Genomic DNA, 25,329 nt, shown 5'->3' with positions numbered 1-25,329 from the left:
GCAAGGAGTTGCCATGAAAGAGCCTGCCTGAGAGGTGAAGCAGCTTTTTAATGGCTGAAAAAACCCTTGCAGACACATCCTTGTGTTTTTAATTTGTCAGAGTTTCTGCAGTATTTTCTGATTAATGACACACGATTATAACTGCATAGCAGACATATTTTTATCCTCGGTTAAATGAATCGTTTACTCCACATTCTTTTAGAACTAGATAAGAATAGGGACACTTTCCTAGGAAGTCCCAAACTGTTCTGATCGCTTCACATATTTATGCTAATTTTGTGGGACTGGCGAAATCCAGAGTTACTGTATGTTGCCAGCTTTTGTTCTCTTAATAGTCTGTTGCTGGTAACATTATGATGCACATGTGGTAGTCAGAACGCGGCTCACTACAGTTCCATTCTTTTCATGTACGTGGAACAATATGTGCTTGAATAATTAATTTGTGCACCAAGTCATGTCAAACCAAATTAGTGTTTAAAAACATTCCTGAGCTCCATCTAAACAACCATGGGCTGCCATAGGATTTCAGAAGAGAAAGAGGTGCTTAAGGGGAAAAACTGCAGCCCTAACTGCAGTATGACGTTGATGCCACTCGAAAAGCCAGGGCCCTAATACGGCGTGTAGGACCCTGGGGCGCTGCGCTGGGTGGGGAGAGGCTCCAGGTCGTCTGACTCGCCGACCTGACTTGCTCTGCGAAGCGGCCTCACGGTGTTCCCGGGCAGCAACCACGCGCCACCAGCGGCAGCAGCAGAGAAAGGCTTTCCCACCGAGGGCCGGCCTGTAACCGATACCACGACGAGGTGCAGCGGAAGCGCTCACAGCTCTGAAGGCACACGACGTGGGGTCAAGTCCCAGCCCCTCACTCAAGCGCCGCCCGGCCGGGTCTGCCCGCCTTCTGTCAGAACCGAGCTCACACCTGCCCGCTCCCAGAAAGCCGGTGCAGGTGTCCAGCACACGCGCTCTGCTCAATTCTCCTTCTCAGAATAAGCGAGACTCAGGAACAAACAGAAGCAGGCCATTTCTAGGTGGAAGCGTTCCCCTCCTGCACGGCTCTTCCTATTTCCACAGCTCGGAGCCCGGGCCCTGCCCTCCGCCGTCACCCTATGCGGCCACGACGGGTCAGGCCCTGGGCACACCCCTGTCCGCTTCGCAGAGCTGACCTCCACGGAGGGGGCCCAGCACGCGGGGACCAGGGCCGGGGCTGGGGCGCCCCGGCAGGCAGAGGGCGGTGAGCGGCGCGCCCACGCGGCGGGAGCCCCCGGGGCCCTAGAGGACAGGGGCTCCTTGGGGTTGTTCTCCTCCTCCGGGAGGGGCGGCGGCCTCTGCCGTGTCTCTAGGTGACGCTCGGGGCACCGCTGCCCCTGGGCCTGACTTCGAGGCAGCTGGGGGTCCCACCTCGTCGTCTGCACCTCCTGCATCTATCTGTTCCTGCCCCTCCCTCCACCGCCAGACGCCCGAGTCTCCAGACCACAGCTCCCAGCCTCGGTGCTGTCCCACCAGGACAGTATTCCTCTTCCGTCTCCTCTTCCCCTCTTTCCATCCATCAGAACTCCCGCTTCTTCAGTGTGACGGACTTCACTTTTTTTTTTAATTTAATTTTTAATAAAGATATAATTGACATATAACATTGTATTAGCTTTAGATGTAATGATTTTTAAATTGAGGTATAATTGACATACAACATTGTATTAGTTCAGGAGTGCAACATAATAATTTGACGTTTGCATATGGTGTGAAATTATCACCACAAGTCTAGTTAACGTCCTTCACCTCAGTTACAATTTTGTGTATGTGATGAGAACTTTTTTTTTGAAAAAGCCTTATTTTTTAAATTATTTTTAATAAATAGGTTTTTCTTTTTTGTTTTTTTTATATACAGCAGGTTCTTATTAGTCATCAATTTTATACACATCAGTGTATACACGTCAATCCGGATTTCACTCTGATGAGAGCCATTCAACGAGAAACAACTTCGCGATGCGGTCGCACGACGCTTACTCTCGCCTCCACCGCAGGGCGGTTCAGGCCGTCCCTCCTCTGGGGAGTCCCCTGGCTCTGGCGGGCACTCGCAGCCTCCTGGCCGGGAACGCGGGGCAGGCAAGCAGGGAAGGGCGATTCGCTGGCTCGCGGTTTCTGCGGACTCGCTACATTGCCTGGCGGAGTGGGGGCTCTTCCAGCGAGGCCTGTGTCTTGCTTTGTGTCCCTTCTCTCAGCGCGGTGGCTGGCGCATGAGGGTGGCTCCGCAAATGAGGAACGCACAGAGATAAGGGAAGGAATCCTCGGAGGCACAGTTCCATCTTAAGAGAAATCACTTGTTCCTTTTTCCTCCGTGCATTTAAAGTGTAAAAGCGTTCCGAGTCACCTACTCCAGAAGTCGCCTTGCTGTGTGCTCTTTACCCGTTGTGAACACTGAAACGCACGCATGAGCGAGGCAGTGAAGGCGCGCGCGTTGAATAAGGAAGAGGGCCAAGGAGACGCGCGCTCCGCGGCGACTTCCAGCAGCATCGCCGCCGGGGCCTCTCAGGGCTGCGGGCAGCCCGCGCTCGCCTACCTCCCGCGCCTCGACCTCGGAGGCTCAGACGCTGAGCTCCCGTGCGGGCCAGGGCACACCCTGCTCCTCTGCGCCTCTCTGGCTGACCTCCAGGGCGGCTGCGACGCCCTCCTCTGGCCCCAGCCCGGCGGCTCTCCGTGGACCCCAGCCTGCCGGAGCGGCAGCGGGACCGGAAGTGGGGCCGGGCGGGAGCCGGGCTGGCGTGGGTGCGGGTCAAGCGCGACCTGCCGCTCCGGGCCGCGCGGCGGCTTTCCCCCGGGTCTGCCTTCCCGTCGCTGGCTTCCCTGATCTCAGGGCCCGCGTCCCGCGGCAGGCCTGGGCCACGTGGAGTCGGCCCTTGCGCACTGCTGCTCATTTGGTGCAGCCGTCTGTTTACGTCGTGTGGCCACGGTTCACAAATTGAAATAAGTCAGCTAACATTTATAGGGTCATTTGAAAATATTTGCCCATCTCAAACTCTCACAAGAGCCCAGGAGTCAGGCATCATGGCTCCTGAATTACCACTTTTTCTTGGTTCCCTTGCCCTCATCCTTGACCCATTTCCCCAGTCTTCTTGTTCAGGGCTATGTCCTCCATCTTCTCTTAGGCAATGAGTGTGGTCACCCTCATTCCATTCCCCTCCTCGGAGGAGCTCATCCTCACAGCTGGTACCTGTTGCCATCCATCCTGGTGACCCCCAAGCCTTTATTTCCAAAGGAGAGCTCTCCTCTGAACTCTAGCCTTATATTTCCAGGTGCCTAAGTGACATCAACACCTGATGCCCTGTGCACATGGACCACAGCTCCGGCCTCCTCTCCCTCCCTCTCTGCCACATCAGCTTTCCTGTCGCCAAAGCCTTGGCTAAGTCCCTCATCACCTGTCACTAGGATGACTCCCAACGAGCCACCCAGCCTCCAACCTCACTGCCTTACGACTCTTAATCCTCTGCTTCAATTCTCCAGTGACTTCTGATTGTCGACAGTTACAATCTCTCCACTTTGTACTGGACACGCCTGTCATAAAAAAAATGGAGCATGCAACCTAGCATGTATATGTGTAAATCTGTAACACGACCATATTAATACATTCTGCACATGACAAAACCTTACACAAAATACACATAAATGGAAGTTCTTTTCTTTCTTCCTATATCCTAACGGACCCTACTTGGGGGAACACTGCTCTAAGTAATTACCAGGAGGGGTAACAAGTGTTGCAGGAAGGACACTGAGGTAAGGAGATGGAAGACACAGAAATGGCAGCACAGAGAGACAGTATAAACCCCGAACTGGAGACCAGCGTTCAGGGAGAGCTGGTCCTGACGTCCCAACATGGTGTAAAGTACTTCGCAGGTACTGATCATGCTACTCCTGTTTAGAATGCTTTTCCTATTCTAATTTGCAGAGCGAATTTCTAGTCACTAAAAAAAACTCCATGCATATGGTATCAACCTTTTCTGATCACCTCCCCAGACCCTATCTCCCCACACTCCATAACTCCATCTCTTCTTCACCTGGGATCAAGGCACCTTCCTCACTTCATTGCACTTTGCTATACACACGTGTGTAACTCTAGAAGGCCTAAAGGCTGGGTCTGCTAGAGGAGGCCCCGAGATAGAACTGTCCATTTCCACGCTGGTACTGTTACTAGTTCCTTACACACAAGGTGGGCAAGGCGGGCATGTAGGCAAAGTTTCCAGTGAGTAGAAAGCAGCCAGGAGGGTACCGACCTCCCTCCACCCCAAAGAAAGGGGAGCTAAGCATCCTAAAGGGCCCGATTAAATCATCACATGGATCAGGTGGCAGCACCAGCAAAAGGTGCCCCACGGGGACCTGTGGGCCAGGGCAGGTTGTCCTTCTGACCGGGGTGTTACTGTGTCTCTGCTCTATGCAGCCTGGATGTGTCCTGAGACGCACCCTCCGTCTATGTGAAAGGAAGGTATTCTTTGCCCCCACCTGTGGAAGGAACCATACTGCCCTCCGATCATGACAGATGCACAAATGCCTGCTTCTCCATAGACTATACGAGCTGGAGGGCAGGGATCACTCCGTTTTGAATACTCCAAGGTTGACTACGGTGCCTGACACGTAGTGGGAGCTCAGCAGAGGACACCACTGAATGAATGACTGAATATCACAGATGTGGAAAACAATGATCAGAGATATGAAGTTGGTTACTCAGGTTTATAAAGCCAGTAAGTGGTCGAGACCGGTCATGAACCAGCACCTTTGTTTTCATATTCGAAAAGAAATTGATCACTGCATCTAGGCCCATACGTTATTTATCACCTATATGCCAATGATGTCCAAATTCGTATTTCTGGAGTCTCAACCTGCATTTCCAACTCCCTGTCTGACGCACCTCCATCTGGATATTTAACGTGCAGCTCGAACTTAACTTGGCAACAACAGAACTCTTGTTTTTATTCCCTCCTAATTGTCCTCATAGTTGGCACCATCATCTAACTAGCTACTCAAACCCTAACTCTAAAGAAGTCCTCTTTCCCTCACTCCCCATAGCTTACCCATCAGCAAGTCCTACTGACAAACGGACACATCATACAGACACCCAGGACTGTCCGCAAAGCCTCAGTGGCCTTTTAGAAGCGTGAGTCAGATCACGTCCCCTTCCTGCTCAGAAGCCTCTCCTTGTCTTCCAATCACATGCAGAGTCAAACCCAGCTCCTCAGAGGCCCTGCCCTCCCTGCACCTGCTCTGCTCCTGACACACAGGCTTCCTCTTCTCTGCTGCCAGCTTAGACAGCTCGCCCTGGAGCGGCCTCGCTGACGGCCGGCGAGCAGTCACCGGTCACGGTGCCACAGCTCTGCACCTAACAGTGACTGCCACGCGATGCTCTCCTTGTTAATTTGCGATTTGTGTTATCATCTGTCTTCCCCCATTCAAGTGTAAGTTCCTTTAGAGCAGAGGACTGATCTATCGTGTTCTCTTCTGTAACCCTGAAAGGAACCCTCTTAGGGCCAGAGAGACCATTCCCTACACAACTTGGGGCAACATTCATGTGAAAGCCACCTCCTGAAGGTGTATTCCTCCATCCCCAGGGCCTGGCACAGAACTGCACTCAAAATATCTTTATTGAGTAAATGAATCAAGTTGAAGGAAGTCTGTGTCATAGCAAATTCCATATACATAATTCTGCCTAATTTTGACAGATAGGAAAACGTATGTGGAAATAAATTTGATTTATACATTATCCAAAGAGTCACAATTATAAAAATGTTCAAGTCACAGAGTTCCATTTTGTCAATATCGGTATGGAACAATGAGACTTCAAAGAGCTATCAGAACAGTCAACAGTAATTATGATTTTCCTGAGAAGATTTACTCTGCTATTCCTATTTCTGAATTGAATTTTGTTAAGAAACACCAACTTTATGGCAATAGATTGTGATGTTTGCTGCATGTCGTACACCTCCACGGCTCACAAAACCCGAACCAGCACAGTCACACAGGCTTTACAGGGGCCGGGGACACACGGCACCTCTTGAACTCAGGGCTTTTGTCTAATGACAGCCTTGGCAGCAATTTTTGAATGAATGAAGAACCAAAAGTTTTCCACCCTCACACTCTACTTCTCCTGTTGCACATGCCAGCATCATTTTATCTGGAGCTATTGTAAAATTCGCCTAACAAGTGTGGATAACATTTACATTACAAAAATTAGCTTTTCAGGAAACATTTGGTAAACACATGCATCTTGTACGTTAAATGACATCTTTGCAAATAACGAAGTAAATAAGGTCCCACTTGACCCTAGAGATCTGGGGTTTGTTTCATTAATAAAGACTGACTTAAGGAGTAAACTTAAGATGAATGAATCACCAGTTTAATCTTAACCTTTTTAAAGACCTACAACTTTCAAGTCCTTACCGGAAAATTCCCTCATTTAAGACGCTAGGCCTGGTTGGTCCATTGCTGCATGTTCACTGAAAGCTCCTCTGTACCACAGAGCGATAATGTCACTGGGACACAAACACACCCATGCGTGCGCAAGCGCACACACACACACACACACACACACACACCCCGAGAGCACTGCTGCATTGCAATTGCCCTCACTAACAAGGAAAGAGACCCCAGATCCAGGCCACAAACTTCAGCAAACTTCACTCTCTGAGGACACCATTAGCTCATTCTCAAATATTACTACTACTTTCAGGCTTTGACTTCATACCCGAGCAAAACAAATCCAAATGAACAGGAAAAATAACACACATTTTCAAACCCTGCAAGTCTAATTGTGTATTGTTTCTTTATGATTTCTTGTCATCTTTCCCCAACCTCTCAGTATACAAATATGCAAAAGTACTTGAGAGGTCAGGTAACAATTTAAAATAATTGTTAAAACAAGTGAAGAAAAATAACTTTCACTAAATTTTAATATTTGTTTCAATGGAAAAATATTATCTCAAGTTCCACATTGATCCACCAATTAGGTCTCAATGAGGCCACTTTTTATTATCCAAAAGTTTCCTTCTAGCGACAATATTTTCAAAGGTTTTCTCTACACAAATATTAAAGTAGTTTGAAAATAGACAATTATTTTCATGTAATGCCTTGCTCTCCTCCTCAAACAGGAGTTCAAGGTCTCCCTAACAGAAATTTCTGTGACTTTTCTCATGGAAAATGCTCAGGTGTTAAATATCTTGCGTATCATGCAACTAGGCATGATTCCAATTAGTCCTGAACCAAAGACAAAATGACAGTTTAATGAGCTTCAATTTGCCAGCTCTTTGAACATTTGATGATATCATCATTTTGCCAGTCATTTCTTGCACTCTGGCTTCAACCTCTCCATCCCCAAAAATTACCTCAAATATACAAATGAAGACATCAAGGATGTCTCTTAGGGAACTGAGTCAAAAACGCAAAAATGACCTTTCCAAGACATCAAGGAAGAAGAGTTATTCGTCCCGTATTTCCTCCCAGATAACTTCTGCCAACTTCCTCAGTAATTTCATTTAGGCAGAGGTGAGGAGAAGGAAGGGCAAAATGCTAAGGGCAAAGGGCTAAACGAGGGCCTTTTTCCGTATGTCAACGGGAATGACATCCCTCATGTGGAATAGTGATTTATTGCTGGAGTATTTTATGTAAAAGAAAACCCTTCTGAAAGTTTTTCATTTTGGCCAAAATTACTCTAGAATTCAGCTCAAACTGCATCAACATAATTTGTTTTTGAGGATTCTAAAAGAAACACATTTTCTAATTGTTCTTTGTATTTCTATCAAGAAAGTCTCCAGGTTTGAACTTACTAAACCACCTCGACCTCACTTCTAGAAGGTTTTGACTAGCTGTTGCCATGTGATAGGATTCTTACAAGGATTCCTTTAGGGAAAAAAATGCCAACATTGACGTCTTTGAGCTTTAAAAAGTCACTCCATTAAAAGGAATGGATCATATGTAATATTCCAAATTAGTATGTGAATATAACAGACATTCATCTATAGTAAACCATTCACAACAAACCATATTTCACCAATACTAAATGCAAATTCCTAAGCAATATTTTATAAAGATTGGTAGGTCCCACTGACCTAAAAGCTTACTGGATTCTTACTCTGGACATATCTTCTTATTTCAGTAATAATGTGAAAACCAAAAGTGAACCCATTTCAAAAGCACATTCATTTATCCATTCTACAAATTCTAAAATTTGTGGGAAGGAATTCTATTCCAAATAAAATATTAAGAAATGCATATCTCTTCAGAGTTTAATTGGTTTCAGAATAGAGACATAGCCATGGCTGTCACTTGGGAGAAAGACTGAAACTACTGGCTAAGACCTGACTTGGATTTACATCGCCTGAGTTATGAGTATCAGTGTTTAAATCTAGCAATGCATTAAGAATCCAAAATTGAAAACGTAATGGAATTTATGCAGAATAAATGAAATTCAGAAACAACGAGCTCCTCCATAAGCAGGCGAATGGGCAGGGGAAGTGGTCACGAGCGCCAGCTACACTACTAGCTATGTCACCTTGGGCAACTTACTGCACTTTCAGAATCTTTCCTCATTGATAAAATGGAAATACACACAAGTCATTTTCTGACCCAGGCAAGAAGGTCAAAACCATTTCCAAATAGGAAACTTAACCCTGATGGGGGACCGGAAGGGCTGGGTGAGGTAATGCGATGGAAGGGACCGAGCAGGGGAATTCAGCACCGCTCCAGAAGGCACTGTCGACTCAAAGCGGGCTCGAGCAGCCCAGTTCAGTTACGCCTGGCCGCACCGTCAAGGACAGCGACTCACTGAAAGAAACGCAAATTGAGATGAGAATCTCAGCCTGGGAACAAAGGTACCAGTGTCTCTCTCCCATGCCCGGCAGAGGTTCACACAACCCTCTCCCTTTTTTGCCATGTCCAAGTCTCTCCAAAAATCTAAAACCTTTCTTGGAAGAGGCTGTGAGATAAAGAGCACTGAATTAAGATTAAGAAGGCCTGGTTTGCTAGTTCTGTGACCTTGGGCAAGATAATGACCTTGGAACCACAGGTTCTTTATGTGTCAAATGAAAATAATTGGATGCAGTCATCTCTCGTGATGACTTAATCTGACAACATCATTGCTGGATACTCAGACACTCGATATGACTAAAGGCTTCTTATCTGTCGGAACACACTGTGTACACAGACTTGTGTTCCCTTGCAGTCTCCCGGTTTTCACCACTGCAGAGTGATCACATTATACCCTCCCCATTGTAAATATCCTCAGCATTTAATCATTAAGAACAACTTAATGTTCTTCAAAAACAATTTAAATATTTCTTTAAAAATCCATTAAGTATAATGAGAACATAGGACAGATTTTTAAAGCAATCATTAATGATTGATATGAAGTTGTTATTGCAAACGGAATACTTTATATGTTATTATTTGGAAGGCTTGTCTTGAAAAGGAATATTCTTTATCTAAAAGTGGACCACGTGCCATAGAATGTGGTTTCCATGGTAACTGCCACATTTTAAAAATATGCACAGGACTAAAGATACATTGTATAATACTTCAATAAATGGATCATTCTTAGAGAAATCAATTTCCTTGTCTCAGCCTGTTTTTGTTTATTAAACTTAATATAATTTTTTCCACAACGAGGACCAAGTTGAATTATTTATAATAGTTTAATTATAGGTAGATATATGCTACTTTTGTGCTTGTAAGATGAAAATAATTACAGTATTTTAGAATTATTATGGAAAAAGAAAGCTGGTGACCTACCAAAAATGTAGACTTTACTTGAAAGGGCATCTTTCTCTATTTTCTCCTAATTAAGTACCTAAGAAATAGTATTCTTCTACACAGTAATATATACAATAATATATTAATGCAAATATGTTATTAGTTCATATGTAATTCTATTAGACACATCACCATTGGATACTAATAAAGTGAGATCTTTGCATCAACGCATCTATTCAGAATATAAGAAGGATTTTTGTCCTATTTGGAAAATTCTGAATAACCTACGTTTTTCACATCAGAAAAAGAATATTTCCCCCACAGTCTTTTAAAAATGGCTTAGTTGGGAAAAACCTCTATTTGTATTTTAAACAAACACCAAAAGTTCTTGGGTTATCTTTTTTTTTTTTTAAAACATCTTTATTGGAGTATAACTGCTTTACATTGTTGTGTTAGTTTCTGCTGTATAACAAAGTGAATCAGCTATACGTATACATATGTCCCCATATCCCCTCCCTCTTGCTTCTCCCTCCCACCCTCCCTATCCCGCCCCTCTAGGTGGTCACAAAGTACCGAGCTGATCTCCCTGTGCTATGCGGCTGCTTCCCACTAGCTATCTATTTTACATTTGGTAGTGTATGTATGTCCATGCCACTCTCTCACTTCATCCCAGCTTATCCTTCCCCCTCCCTGTGTCCTCAAGTCCATTCTCTATGTCTGTGTCTTTATTCCTGTCCTGCCCCTAGGTTCTTCAGAACCATTTTTATTTTTATTGTTTTGATTCCATATATATGTGTTAGCATACGGTATTTGTTTTTTTCTCTTTCTGACTTACTTCACTCTGTAGGACAGACTCTAGGTCCATCCACCTCACTACAAGTAACTCAACTTTGTTTCTTTTTATGGCTGAGTAATATTCCATTGTATATATGGGCCACATCTTCTTTATCCATTCATCTGTCAATGGACACTTAGGTTGCTTCCATGACCTGGCTATTGTAAATAGTGCTGCAATGAACACTGTGGTACATGTATCTTTTTGAATCATGGTTTTCTCACGGTATATGCCCAGTAGTGGGATTCCTGGGTCATATGGTAGTTCTATTTTTAGTTTTTTAAGGAACCTCCATACTGTTCTCCATGGTGGCTGTATCAATTTACATTCCCACCAACAGTGCAAGAGGGTTTAGGGCGTTAACTTTTAAAGCACTTCCGATCTAAAGATGTTTTGTAAGGGTTTCTGGAAGAGTCATATAGTGATAATACAGAAATGTAGGCTTACGACTTAATATATGCTTTCTTTTGATTCGTAATATCCACTAAATTGGATCTCCCAAAGCAACTGCATTTTTTGATGTTGAGGATAATGGCATTACCCATAAATTAAAATGAAAATTTGGCACATTAAAATAAACATGCTAATTACATTTTGTGAAAGTACTTAAAGAATCCTAGGTTTTCCCACTGGATTTTATTCCCAAATGTTTTAACATATAGAGAACATCATCAATTATACTGGTCAGCGCCTTTTACATTAAGCCCCATGTCATATATTTCTCTCAGAATTGAGCGTTAGAAAAAAAATGAACTGGTATGATTTCTTACATTAGATATTCAGAATTACACAATTCATCATGTTTCACTCTTCACTGTGGCTTCTAGGCAAGCTCAGAGCTAAAACTTGTACTTAACTGGAGCATTTTCTTTAAAAGTATGGATTTTCTGATGCGGTTAATATCATTTATTGCTTAATTACTATTTTCAGTTATATTGCATCTGTATGTGTTTATCATAAAATGCTGCCTCAAATCCTTTTTGAAAGTGCTTGGAATATAAAGAAATTAAAATCAAACGTTTTCAACACAAAAAGTACTAGCCCCCCCAAAGCCCAAAGACCACGTATAGGTTCAACAATAGTGTTCAGAACATACATATTGTGAAATTCACCCTTTGAGTAATCTCTGAAGAATAATAACCCATACTTAATCCACTGCACACATGTACACACCCAGTTTATAAATGGACATTTAATCTTGTGCCCAGATTCCCAAATTCATGGAAAATAAAGTAATGTTATCAAGATATCGTTTTTATAATTGTCCTATCATAAATATCTTTTTTGGAAAACTTTTTTTTAAGTGGAAGAGAGAAAGAAGAGGGGCTCTAAAAATCCCACATTTTAGAATCGGCGATCGATGTAGCCTCTTACTGTGAGTCAGTACGGCAAAATCCAGATGATCTGTCTTTATTGTGCAAAACTGTTCATACTAGAATCATGATTCTCAGTTTAGGGAATCACGACAGGCATCAAGATGCCAGCGTTAGGCAAGACCCACCTCACTATACACAAATTCCCAGTGAAATGTATTTTCAGACGCTGCCGATAACCCTGCCCGCTCTACCGACGGCGGTTCCCGGTGGCCGCAGTGGCTCCTCTCACTGCTCGAGGCTTCTGAACCTCAACAGCTCACGGACAGCCGTCCCAACATGGGGACACCACCTCTGGGGCGGATCACAGAGGTCCTCTGGAACAGTCTCTACAGGGCTCATACACACCATTCACTCCAGCAGCAAACATCAAAGATCAAGCAATCTCTGAGTGGTTCAGGGTCCTAAAAGCGCAACCAAGGGATCAAGGAATCTAAGTTCAAGTTCGAGGCGATAAACTGCAGAAATTCTTTCACTACATTTTGCAGTTCAAAAGCAAAACAAGAATTACATGAGGACTACCATGTTAGAAGAAGCTTTCCTAAGATGATCACAACAAAACTATAAATTTCCTTTATGTTAAAAAACATGATGGAATCAAGCAAATCATTCTCCAAAATAACTTCAATAAGAGGGATCTGGCCAATGAGAAATATTTGATAATGAGGTTGCGAATTTCCATATGTCTTGAAATCTACTGATCTGGATGCTTTTCCTTAAACATTATGACCTCAGGTACATACCAGACTGAACATCTTATATGAAGGCAGGAAAATTTAATGTGCATTTTAGCAAATGTAAGTATCACAACATAAACTCTCCCATCGTTGAAAATCAAGGAATTATGGCAAAAATATAATGTATGCATAGAGTAATTAGCTAAATGCACCAAATAAAAAGAGAAAAATGGTTAATTGTCCTTAGTTGTATTACTGTATCTTATCGTTTCTCTATAAAACAGAAATTACTTGAGTAACAAAGCACCTGTAATAATTATATAGCATATTCACCAAAAGGGAGCTCCCAGTTGATATGATTCACCTTAAGGTAGGTGACTATACTTTATAACAATGGTTTTATTAGTATACAACATATTACATACTCGAAAGAAGCCAAAAGTAGATTTCTAGTATATTGCTTGCAATGAAGAATCTGACAGAAGAAAAGCAGCAAACAAAGCCATAGAATAGATATTACACTGGTCCTCTTTTGCTTAAATATTCCAACTAGTCCTTTTTACAAAATGGCCTCCATTGCTAAACGGGAGCAGCCGGGCATGAACTGAAAATCAAATGTCTCCCTGGAACTCAAATAAAACATTACACAATCCAGTATTTAAGATACTTGTGTTTGTTCTGCATCAAACCACAAAACAGTGATTTTTAAAAAGGCTCTTCTATTTTTAAAAAAATATGTCACTTTGTTTTTTTTGAAATTTGTGAATGGAATTCAGAACCTAAAAGGTATTATGCATTAGATTATTTAGACCACAATCATGAAAAGACATATTTGGAAAATTTAGGACTTACCTGAGGAAACTGTGAATTAATAGCCCCAATAAATAGCCAAAAATAAATACAAGTTGTCAGCATTTTGGTATACACGATAAGATTTTTTAAAATATAACTTACTGATAAGAGTTTTTTAAAAAACTATGTTCTCTAAAAACAACTTAGTATAGCGTCTGCAGAAAATCATTTTCATTTTGATCAAGAATGCATTTAGCCTAAGTTTCCATTGCTTACTAGCATTCCCGGGACAGCAATTCCAATTGTTCCAAGAAAGACAGAAAATCTCAGAAATATAATCATATGCTACAGCATTTGGAGAGGTCAGATTAATACTTCAATTAGAAGGAATTCAATTAATAACTTCATTATACTCTCCCTGTGGCTTAATTATATGTAATAATTCTAAAATTTCCCTTTTGTTATCATTGGATGAACCGCACCCAATATATGGCAGATACGACATATGCAAAGTCACAAAGATTTCCTCTAAATTTGGCCTCTGTCTGTGTCAGCTTTCTACAACACCACGAAAATAGTTAGAAGTTGTATAAATTAATGTATTTAACTGTATCGATTATTCAATTCCACCATGCAAACAGATCCTACACTGATTCAGAACCCAAATATCTTCTCAAAGAAGACAATGGTAAGGCTTAACATCATCTTCGAAGGAGAATGTAAGTTTGAAAATATTCTTAACAAATTGTATGACTAACAATTAAAAGATCAGAATATATTTTATAAAGGCTCTAATGAGGTTGGTGGCAAAAATATAACACACGTTGATTTCACAGGAACCACCTGACTATTCTGGTACCAGGGCTACTACAACGACTACCTCTTTAATTAACAAACCCCCATAAAACAAATTTAAATAATTCTCCTAGAAATGCGTGTGACTGACAAAAAAGCCTGTGCCTCCATCTTTATCCGAAGGTAAAACACAACCCAAGGTCAAATGAAGATGACCAACAGCCCTATTCTTTGCCTTACCGTCTCCCGCCTTCCACTCAAGACATAACATCTATTTAATCAGCAGTACTTTTATGTTTAGATAATTATGAAATTGCTTAAACACATATTATAACAAACAGACGGTCTATTTCGTTGTTTAAAAATTATGTTATTTGGGGAGGAAGGATAACCAGGAAGAAGCTCATGTGTGGTGTGGATAATATGGCTAGATTTCAATGGGAGAGAGGTATTTAGACCTAGCAGATGATATGGTTTTATTAGAAAAGAAAATTATCTTTTTATTGGTATCAATTGCTCTTCAATTTTCCTTTAATAAAATTTCACAGCAACCTCCTCAGGAGGAAACACTAAAGGCCTCTGATTATATATACCGTAGAGAATGTATTGCACCACAAAGAAATACACCCGATGAGATTTTTTTCCATCTGAAATTTATAAAGGTAATTTTCCATGCTGACAGTGCTCATTCCATCCCTAAGTTTGAAGAGTCAAATGCTGCCACAGCTGGGGGTTATTCTGCAAATGGCCTCCAGCAGGGACTGCAGGGGTGAGGCAGGAGGCGTGGCGTGCTCATGGGGGGTAGCCCTTCTCTTTATCAGTTACCATCTCAGTAACCTAATCAAATATAGAGTCCAAAGAAAAAAAGCAACACTAGGAAGGAAAAGCAAATATTAAAACAGCTGCCTGATTACCTACAGAGATTAAAACAAAAAGCAAGGAGTGAGGCTGATATATTTCCTGGGGATTTGCTAAGGCTGAGGGGAGGGGTAAGGGGCAGATACCTTAAAAAAAATCCATCATGAAAGGAACTGAGACAAGATTATAAAAAAGGGGCCAAGTTATAGCGCGCCATGGGATTTTTAATCTGGCTACCTGTGGTTTCTGTAGTTAAAGCTTTATTCATCCCCCAAAAGGGGGGGTGGGGACAAAACAAAAAAATCACATTTATTTGTCAGTTTTGCAAATGATCAAACAGCGTGCATCAACAAGAATAATAAGAAAACATGAAACGCTGATGACTTTTTAAAAATAGGTCCCCGTTTTATCAAATATTATTGATAATTACCTGTGACTCTCGATTCTTGAACTCTTGGATTTGATTTTCGTGCTCCATATTGGCAGTGTGGAGCTGCTTCTCCAGGTCTCCAGTCTCCCGTGCGTGGGCTCGGACTAGGCTCTCCTTCTCTGCGTTATGCTGCTGTAATAGGTGCGTCTTCTCCTGTGCGTGCTCCAGCTTCAGCTCTACTATCTGATTGGACAATGAGGACAGTTCATCAACAGAACATCCTTGTCGTCATGACAACTCATGGCCAGCTTAATTTTTCTCTAATTTGCCCAAGTTGAAAATTTTATTTTTTGCGTCATTATTACCTCACCCTTAAAATACTCTCATTTTTTTTGGGGGGGGGGTGGATTTTATCTAAACCTCCTAATATTCAAGACAGTTGGGCATATTCAGTAAATCCTTCTGCAATCTGTTGACACAAATGCCTGAAGCATTGAAAAAAATTATGTCGCATGTTAGGTATTTCCTCCCCAAGAATTTGGGTATTACTGACCAGCAATGGTTATAAACGGTTAATAGTCAGTACGCTCTGCTTTTTGCTGAAATATATACAATGTAAAAAGCAGCAATTAAATCGGTCAGTTTTCTTTATGGTTTTCAAATAAAAGATCGAAGCTAAATACGCATCTGGATTATTGTATATACAGTTGTCTTTCTAAAAATAAAATGATAAATTTCAAAGCTCTATTATCTCGTTGTCAGCTACGGTAGACCAACATAAACAGATGTTATGTGTTCCAGAGGGGCACCTGCTGTGCTGCAGGCTTGCGCCATGATTTCATAAAAAGCATTCTATTCTCAGGATCCTTTCCCAGTCCACTCCACACTGGAGACTGTGACCTTGGCCAGTCTTAGCCTCTCCCTGCTAGACTGAATGGCAGCCCGAGACCGAGGGCCTGGTTGCCGCAGCTTTGATACTAATCCTCCCAGGCTGTGCACAATGGCACCCTACCTGGCCTGCACACTATAGCCAGCCAGGCTGTCTTTGAAGCAGGTGATGAATAGGGACTGCAGGAAGCCAGCTTCCCCAGTGAACTCCAGGCCACACAGCTGCTAAGAACAGTCACTTGGATTTTTCTTCAGTTTTGGTGGATTTCAGGGGGAAAAACTGCTGTTATCTAGAATACGTTGTGTTATTTTCGGCGTGAGAATCCATCTTCAAAAAAGCTAACAGTAGGAGCCTGCTCCAAATCGATCTTGTTTCGTGCAATGAATCACCAGACTACCTTATCTTAAAGCTATAGCATTCATTTCTCCAGGCATGCATGCTGCACCACATTTCAGAAGTTATTTTCTCTGGAGATTTAAAACTCTCATCCTCTAATGGCAAATTAAGAATGAGAACACAGATTAAAATTGCTTTTAAATTTAGGTTTCAAAATGTTTTCTTATTGTGATTTTTCTTTGAGGGTGGGCAAATCAACAATAAACTCCTGACCACTCATAAATTTACTACATTATTTAGAAGAAAGAAAAGTATACTAACTCTGGAATATACACACTTATCGGAACAAGATAGTATAGAAGATAACATGGAAAATTTTATTTTGCATCTGAGAACAAAGACGCATTCTAGTGAATTTATGTCTGTTTAAAATTTAGGGATCTTTCTTGCATATTATTCTACTATAGGCAATATACAGAAAAAATGCATATAAATTTTCTCTTTATATACTATGCCAAGTAGAAAAGTTTTCTATGATTATTTAAAATAAGTGTGCATGGTTTTCTCTGTGATTCACACAACTACAATGTCAAGCCCAACAAAAAAGAGAATTTAAAATTTTATTGATATTACTGCATCATTTTCAGGCAGCCAAGTATATGAATTACTGAGTTAGGATATTTTTAGAACAGTCTTGGACACATTATTATTTCTACTCAGTGTTATACTATCAAGCATTATAATAATGAAATTATAAATTTTAGTAAAACATTTAAACATGTAGCACACTGAAAGGAAATAGAAAGAGGTAAAAAGTTCTACTGAGATCTGATTCTCAAAACCCTCAAAAAAACTGGGAGAATGGTGTGATTTAAAATTGACAGAAAGCAAAATATTTTACAATACTCTAAGGAAAAGTAACCGATTGACCTATAATTAAGGCAGAAGAATTACAGAAGTTTTCCCCCAAGAAAAGACACAAGACCAGGACTGGCTGTGAGATCATTAGTAACAGCGCTGCCTTGGTCTAGGCTCTAGAGCCAACACCCTTCCATAGAAACTCTGAGTTATCTGAGGAGTTCTGACACTTGGACCAGTGACCCTGCTTTCCGTCCATTCATTTTAAAAAGTCAGGAACAAATGAAATAGAGATAATGGCATTTGAAGCCTAAAGATAGATGTTCATAAATTAAGCTATTAAAATAGTTTGCTATTTTGTCAGGGTCTGTTGCTCAGTGATCCTGGTTAATGAACAAATCTCAAGGTTGCCAGAGCCTTTTCAAATGAAATCGCTCAGCCCTGTCTGCTCGATCCAATGCTGTTTGGCCAACTTCTAGAGGTTACAAGCCCTTTCTAGTCTTTGCCTAGGTTTCCTCACTGTCAGCAATTTCAGGCAGGGGTGTCCTCTCCAGATTAATGGTAGGGTCCAGGAGAAAAACCCTAATGTTCTGGGAACATCTTGATGATGATATTCATAACCATATTCAATGCCATCATCAAGGTGGATCTGTGTTAAAATTCAACCTAGCCCCTTCCAGGTAGATAAATGTCCTTTACATGTGGGTGCTTCTCAACAGCAAACATGAAGTAGCATATTCTCTTTACCTTGAGCTACTAGATACTTTTAGTTGACCACAATAATGTGCAATGGAGCTAGTGGTTACCAGGAGGTGGTACGTCATGGAGAGTGTGGAGGATGGGACAGCAGACAGCACCCGCAAGGGTGAATGATGAAGTGGTCAGTGGGGTCTCTAAGTCAAGGTGGTCCAGAGCCCATAATCTATGCTCCAGGGGAAAGAGGAGGCCCCATCACCAAGGAATTCTTAAGTAAGGCCAGGTAAAGAGCTCCCTGTAATGCAGGAGGGAAGGCTTTAAGCTCCCTAATCCAAAAGCATGGAGCTGTGGGCCAGGTAACTATGCTTGTAATGCCACTCGACTGGTGTGAAAGCAGACTGGCATTTCTCCCAGGACAAGGGGAGTGATTAGGCCTCACGTTCAAGCGCCTAGGAGCACCTGCCAGCCTTTGTGACGCTGGACTTGATAGCCTGCTGGTTGGGGCCTGCGTGAGAAAATGGCTTTATTGCCTAGAAGCTACTAGGTTGACTCACACGAAATTATCCAACAGGAGATGAATAAGGGCCCTGCCCCACCCACTATGCCACCCCAACACATTCTGACCTTGAGGTTCTGAGATCCCTGAAGGCACAGCCCTCCTCCCAGACCAGATCCTACCGCGTTTGTCGATGGCCTCCTCCCTCGCCTGAAGCTCCATGCACGTGTCCTGGGGTAGGAGCACACCCAGGCCCTGAGACGACAAGATGCGGGTGCTAGACAGCAAAGTCCCTGAGGGCCTTGGAATACACACGCTAAGTTCTCCTAACTGTTTTACAGCAGAATTAGTGCTAGCAAATATGGCCTGAACATGCTTTGATAATCTTATTTTTTGAAGTCATTACTTCTCCATACACAGTATATAGAAGATCAACGCATCCCAGTAATACTCCTCAAGGTCAGAAATTCCAAAACCAGAAGAGTAAATTATAGACGTAATAGAATGCACCCAACACATAAAAAAGGAGGAATTGCAGTACAAAAATATTAACTGAAATAACCTCAAATGTAACCAGAAGACAAAATCTATATTCTGCAAGCCCCATCATTCTGGAGGGGAGGAAAACATACCTTAAAAATCAGAAACAACTAGAGTGATAGGAGAACTTAGTAAGAACATGAGTGCAATGAAAGAAGAACTCAAAGACAAGAAGACAAAACAACAGAATTAACTAAGGATCAAATAACTTCATCACAAAATAAATTCTAAATTAGAAACGAGTTGAATAAACAGGGCTAAAAATGGAACCACTGATATAGACGAAAGACTGGAGATAATCACAGTCAAGGTCCATGAAGGACACAAAGAAAAGATAATATAGAGAGAAAGTGGAAAAAGAAAATCCGTGTGTGGGAAATTCCCTGGTGGTCCAGCGGTTAAGACTCTGCACTTCCAATGCAGGGACGCGGGTTCGACCCCTCATCAGGGAACTAAGACCCCACATGCCGCGCAGTGTAGCCAAAAAAAAAAAAAAAGAAAGAAAATCCGTGTGTACACAGGTACGTTATCAGAAGACTTCCCTGAAATGAATGAAGAGTTAAATGCCTATATCAAAAAAGCAAACTGTATACCAAGAAAAACTGATTTAGACTGAGGAAAAGAAAGGCTCAAGAATACTATAACTAAACTCAAACATGGAAAAACTCAAAGATTATAGAACCTAAACCACTCTTGGAAAAAAAATACTTGAGGACGAAATTTAGGCAACCAAGAGATGACTGACAAAGCTGTGTTAAGAGCAACCTTTGTGCCAAAAGGCAGTGGGTCAATGTGTGCAAGCTTCAGGGAAAGAGAGGAGGAGCAGAGACTTTCATGCCCAGCCGAACTATCCTTCAAAATAAGGGAACAAATGGTGACTCTCAGGCAGGCAGAAACACAGTGGATACGACAGCTACATGCCCTTCTGGGAAAAAGGACTTGAAGAAATCTCAGCAGTCAACAGATGAATCAAAATAAAGGACTCAGACACGAAAAAGCTCTGGTGGTGTGCATGTCGTCGATTTAAACTTAAAAAGCTAACTATATGACTGTGAGAAGCATGGTTATGGAACAGAATATAAATGTTATAAAAATCAACAACGTATAAATAATACTATAACTGATAGAAGAAAGGTAGGGGTGGATGGAAGGAAGTGGAAGCATGTTACTTTTATCTTTTCATAACAGGGAGTAAAAACTGAACCATAAAATTCAAAAATGCCTCTAATCTCAATGTATTTGTAATCTTTATTTCTTAACTTTCTAAGAAATCATTTCTTGTATGGTAAAGAACCAATTTTCTAAACTTCAGAAATTCCTTCAGTTTCCCCTGCTTCTTTACTTTAACTGATTTCACATAAAATTAAGTATTTTAGTAAAAGTGACAAATATAGCATGGTCCCATTTTTTAAGAACTGCTCTTGTCTATATCCCTATCTATCCTTCTACTACCTCACAGAAGTGTCTGGGATGATGACCATCTGAGATGAACAATAGTCATTTCTGGAAGATAAGATTTTGCTAGAATTTTTGCTTCCTTCGTAGTATGCATTTATCATGTCAAATGGCTACAGCTCCCTTTGGGGGGAATATTAACTTGTCACGTTGCAAGAGCCTTTATCAAGAGACATTGTCTCCCTTCAAGCACATGGATTCTGGGTCTGTGAACTTAAATCTGGAAACTTGAATCATGATTTTCCATTGAAGTGGAGAACTGTCTAAAGTTCACTTGCCAGCTCTTGACTTTCTTTCTTGATATTGTACAAGTATCACTCCCGTTGGTCTCTGCCTTATCCCTCAGAACTCCGTGCTTTATTCACTATCGCCACAGACCCCTGCAGGGCAAGACACCTTGGTGGCCACTCCCGCCATGCTGCCCACTGCAGCGGTCACTCCTACCATCCATCTGATGTTCAGGGCCCCACTGGCAGACCCCCAGCAGCCCACTGAAAGTCGGCCGCCCGGCTCCAGCACCAGCAGTGCCTACGGTGGGCCTGGCACACGGTGGAAGCCAGCCTGGAGCCGCTCCGTGGAATCAGGGGCCCATCACCATGCCTTCTTCAGCACCTCCTAGGCCCTCCCTGGGTGGAGGGTGTCTGGCCTAAAGTAACAAATTGCTCTAATATTCTCATTCTCCTGAGACTTCGACCTCGTCCTCAGCACTATGCCAAGGCAGTTCTGGCATCTCCACCTCGGATCAACATGGCTGGAGTAGTAGAGAAGACCACTACCTAGTAAAATCGCAAGCTTCGTTAACATGCTACATACTTAAAAAAAGCGATGAATGTCAGCTCAAAATTGTCAATAATTATATACGTTAGACTAATAACAGTTCAAAAGGCACTTTGATATAAAGTGCTAGCCATTGAAAGTCGAGGATTTTCTGTAGGGCTTGCCAGGTGACACTCCCACATCATCCCACATCCTACTCAAGGGATCCCTGTGAAAATTTTTGCTTCTTGGTTGTGAAATTCCGTACTACTTTTGTGTCGTTGATAAGACTCATTAAAATCCTCACTAAAAGGCAAGTGTATCACACCCTGTGTTTTTCCATTTAATGAAGTAGAGGACTTAACATCATCAGGCTATGTATCTGAGCAATTTTCCATTTGCATTTGCAAAACAGCACAGTTGAAATGTCAAAATAACTTACCAAATTCTCTAGAGCTCCAGAAATCTAGGTCCAGTGAGACAGAGTCTACTGTAAAGATAGCACCGTTTCACTAGACTGATTCTTTACTAAAAGATGTTCAAATCTTTTCTTTATAAATTGCAGTTATATGATATAAAATGTGCTACTGGACATTACATTTCATGACCAATAAAGACTCCAAGCCTTTGGAGTCAGAGGAAAAAAAATTTTAGCACAGAAAATACTACAATATGGTCTGACTTTCTGAACATGTTAATAGAAACAGGCACCAAAAGAAAACAGTAAAAAGTCAGCAGTGTGTCAAGAACAGAAATAGAATTTGTCACCTGTGGAGAGCCTTGTGGCTCCAGGATTAGGTATTTGCTACAACGAAATGAGCCATCCACGAAATCTGTCAATCAGCAATTCAGTTCAGCACACAAATTCTCTTCCTTTGAAAGTTTCACAGGACTGTGCTAACCGCTATGAGAGATACAGCGAGGCTCTGCCGGCCTGCACTGCTTCTTCACTCCTTTTCCTCCAGAGTCAACCTGTACAGCCGGGGACCAACGCCCGCCGGAGCCCCAAGCTTGGCATGGCGCTGAGGGCTGAGGGCTGGAGGCTGGAGGCTGGAGGCTGGAGGCCCAGCAGAGATCAGCCCATCCGTGCTACCCGGGCAGGAAGCAAGTCCTGTTCTCGGCAGTTTTCTTTCCCAGTTAACACTTCAAAATACTTACCCCCCACCTGCAGGTGATGAGTGACAATAAGTACCTGGAGGGTTTAGAACTTTTTGAAAAATCAGCTACGATTTTCTGTGTTTTTATCTGGCAGACCTCACTTAAAACCCAGGAAGGAGCCAGAGAGTCGAATGTTTCAAGAAGATTTTTCTTCGTGGTTTAATGATCGTTTACTCAAGCCACTAAAATTGAGATAACTAAGAATATACCCTCTTAGGCAGAGTTCAACACTGTTGAAAAACACATGTCTTAACTGTATATTTTAATTTTAATTTATTTTACCTTATGTCCGTTTACCTAAAACACATTCAGTTCGTCTTAATCTAGTAGATCCCTGCTGTAGAATAAGAAAAATAAAAACCATCAGAGTTTCCCAGTTAGTATAAAATTTAGAAGGACAAACAGATCAATCAGGTTATAAACTCCTCCACCATATGGACGAAGGCTTTATTGTCTTCATACTGTCCTCACACTGACTACAATGCAGCATAATTATTCAACGTTTTGCGTGGAATGAGTGGCACTCGGGAGCAAAAATCAAAAACTAAAAGGTGAGCTGGCCCTCCACAGATTCAACCAACCGAGGACCGAAGAAAAAATTCCAAGAGGTTCCAAGAAGCAAAACTTGAATTTGCAGCGTTTCAGCAACTACTGACACAGCACTTACACTGCATTAGGTACTGTAAGTCACCTAGAGGTGATGTAAAGTGCACGGCAGGATGTGCGTAGGTGATACGCACACACGACGCCATTTTATATGAGGGGCTTGAGCATCCGTGGATGTGGGTATCGGATCCCCTGTGGAGACCGAGGGACTCCTGCAGTCAGAAGAGAACGACTTCATCTTCCTTATCACCAAACTGACTTGTCACCTGCACAGTCTCTGCCCTCCTCTGACGTGAATGCCCGGCTGGCCCTGTGGCCCAGGGAGTCCTTCCTTCCGTGCGCTGAAGCGTCTGCTCTCGCCAAATTAAGCCCGTCTCTCTCACAGTGACCCCATCGCTCTCTGCCTCATCAGCACTGTCTTCTCCCCTGGACCATGCCCATCAACACGGATGTCTTCACTGTATCCTTCCCCTGACCCTACATAACCCTCCAGAGACCACCCCACTTCTCCGCTCCCCTTTCTTTCAAAGTCCCTCCACGGGCTGCTCACACCCTGTTCTCTCCCTGCCCACATCACTCGGGTTTTGTTCCCACATTCTACCGAAACTGGACTTGTCAAGGTGGTAAAGACCTTCTTGCCAAACCCAGTGGTCAGCTGTCAGTCTCCATCTAACTTCCCGTCTCGGCGACACCTAAACAACAGGTTACTCACGTCCTCCTTCCTGAAACACTGGCTGCACGTGGCGTACGGGAAGTCACACCTCCTTGGTTTTTCCTTCTACCCACCAGCTGCTCCTTCTCAGGCGTTTTTGCTATTTCCTCCATCTCGTCCCCACGTCTAGCTGTCACTGCGTCCCCGGGCTCAGCCCTGGCACTTCTTTTCTTTTCTCTCTTGCGTGTCAGTGTCTGTCACCACCATTCACCTGGTGGCTCGGCGGGGAAGCCGGAGTCATGTTCGAGTCCCCTCTTTTCTTCACGCTCCATTTCCCTTTCATCCACAAGTCCTGCCTGCAGAGCACAGCCCAAGGCTGACCCCCCGCCCTGCACTGCCCCGCCCCGGTCCAGCCACGGTGACCTCTCGCAAGCCTCTGACTATCAGACTCCGGTCGCCTCCCAACCACCCTCCCTGCGTCCTCTGCCACCTCCTGTACAATCAGCACTCCACAAAGCTGCGAGAGGAGCTCTTTCTAAACACAAACCAGATCTTGGTCAAATGCTCCAGTGGCTTCCCGCCACTCGCAGAACAAAATCCAAGCTCCCAGCACAGTCGACAGGACTTGATAGGCTCTGCCCCGCCCCCGCTCACTCCATTCCAGCCATGTCCCTGCCCGTTCCCTCTGCCTGAAATCTCCTTTCCTAATCTCAGGTTCTGTAAGGTTTCTCCTTCACTTCATTCAGGTTTTAATTCAAATATCACTTCTTTAGAGTCCTTCACTGACGACCTTCTCTAAAATAACGTCTTAGATGAAATGACACCCTTCTGTAAAATAGCCCTTCACTCACAGACACCCTGTCCTGCTTGACTTCACAGCAGTGACCATGACCTTACGGAACAGTATATCCTAAGGCTGGGGGACTGTTGTTTCCTCCACCATCAGTACAGACTCTCCTGTGTTCACCCACATCCTAAGCGCCCAGAACAGTGTTTAGCACAAAGTAGGTGCTCAGTAAACATGAATTAAGTAATGAATGATTGCAAAGACGTGATTTGACCTTAGATTTTTAAGGTACCTGGAGAGTGGGATCATCGCTTAGCCATATCACTGTCTAGGAAACATTTTTTAAAATGAAGTATCCCTAAAACAAATCATCTATGCTTCATATTACAGTCACTGAGAAAAACTATGTTCATCTTTGCCCTTTTCATTCCCACGCTAGGTAAAGGTGCCACTTGTTTGAACCTTGACGAGAAAAGCTTCAAGCCAAGAGAAAGAAACACAAAAGGAAGAAGAGGCCCTGCCTGAAGTGCTTTTCACCAAGTGTCAGCGCACGTTCCGTGAAGCCAGGCTCCCGAAACTTGGCCTGGACTACAGGCCCGGGCTCTGCAGCTTCAGAGTCTGGATCTCTCATGCTGGACCCTAAGACACCAGGAACCTGGCTCTGCCTGCTGCCTGTAAGA

At 42.9% G+C, this 25,329-nt stretch overlaps 1 protein-coding gene across 12 annotated transcripts in view; it reads right to left on the bottom strand.

The window, feature by feature from the left end:
* CEP112 (centrosomal protein 112) overlaps window positions 1-25,329 on the bottom strand; it is a 415,603-nt gene that overhangs the window by 196,623 nt on the left and 193,651 nt on the right. For all 12 annotated transcript variants that reach the window (XM_059907770.1, XM_059907779.1, XM_059907777.1 and 9 more), the window contains one exon: window positions 15,481-15,663. In XM_059907770.1, coding sequence (XP_059763753.1) covers window positions 15,481-15,663 — 183 coding nt within the window. The remainder of the gene's footprint in view (window positions 1-15,480; window positions 15,664-25,329) is intronic.

The sequence above is a fragment of the Balaenoptera ricei genome, chromosome 20 (assembly GCF_028023285.1).
Source record: "Balaenoptera ricei isolate mBalRic1 chromosome 20, mBalRic1.hap2, whole genome shotgun sequence".
Taxonomy (NCBI): domain Eukaryota; kingdom Metazoa; phylum Chordata; class Mammalia; order Artiodactyla; family Balaenopteridae; genus Balaenoptera; species Balaenoptera ricei.
The sequence above is the reverse complement of the archived record's forward strand: the minus strand, read 5'-3'. Positions and strand labels throughout refer to the sequence as shown.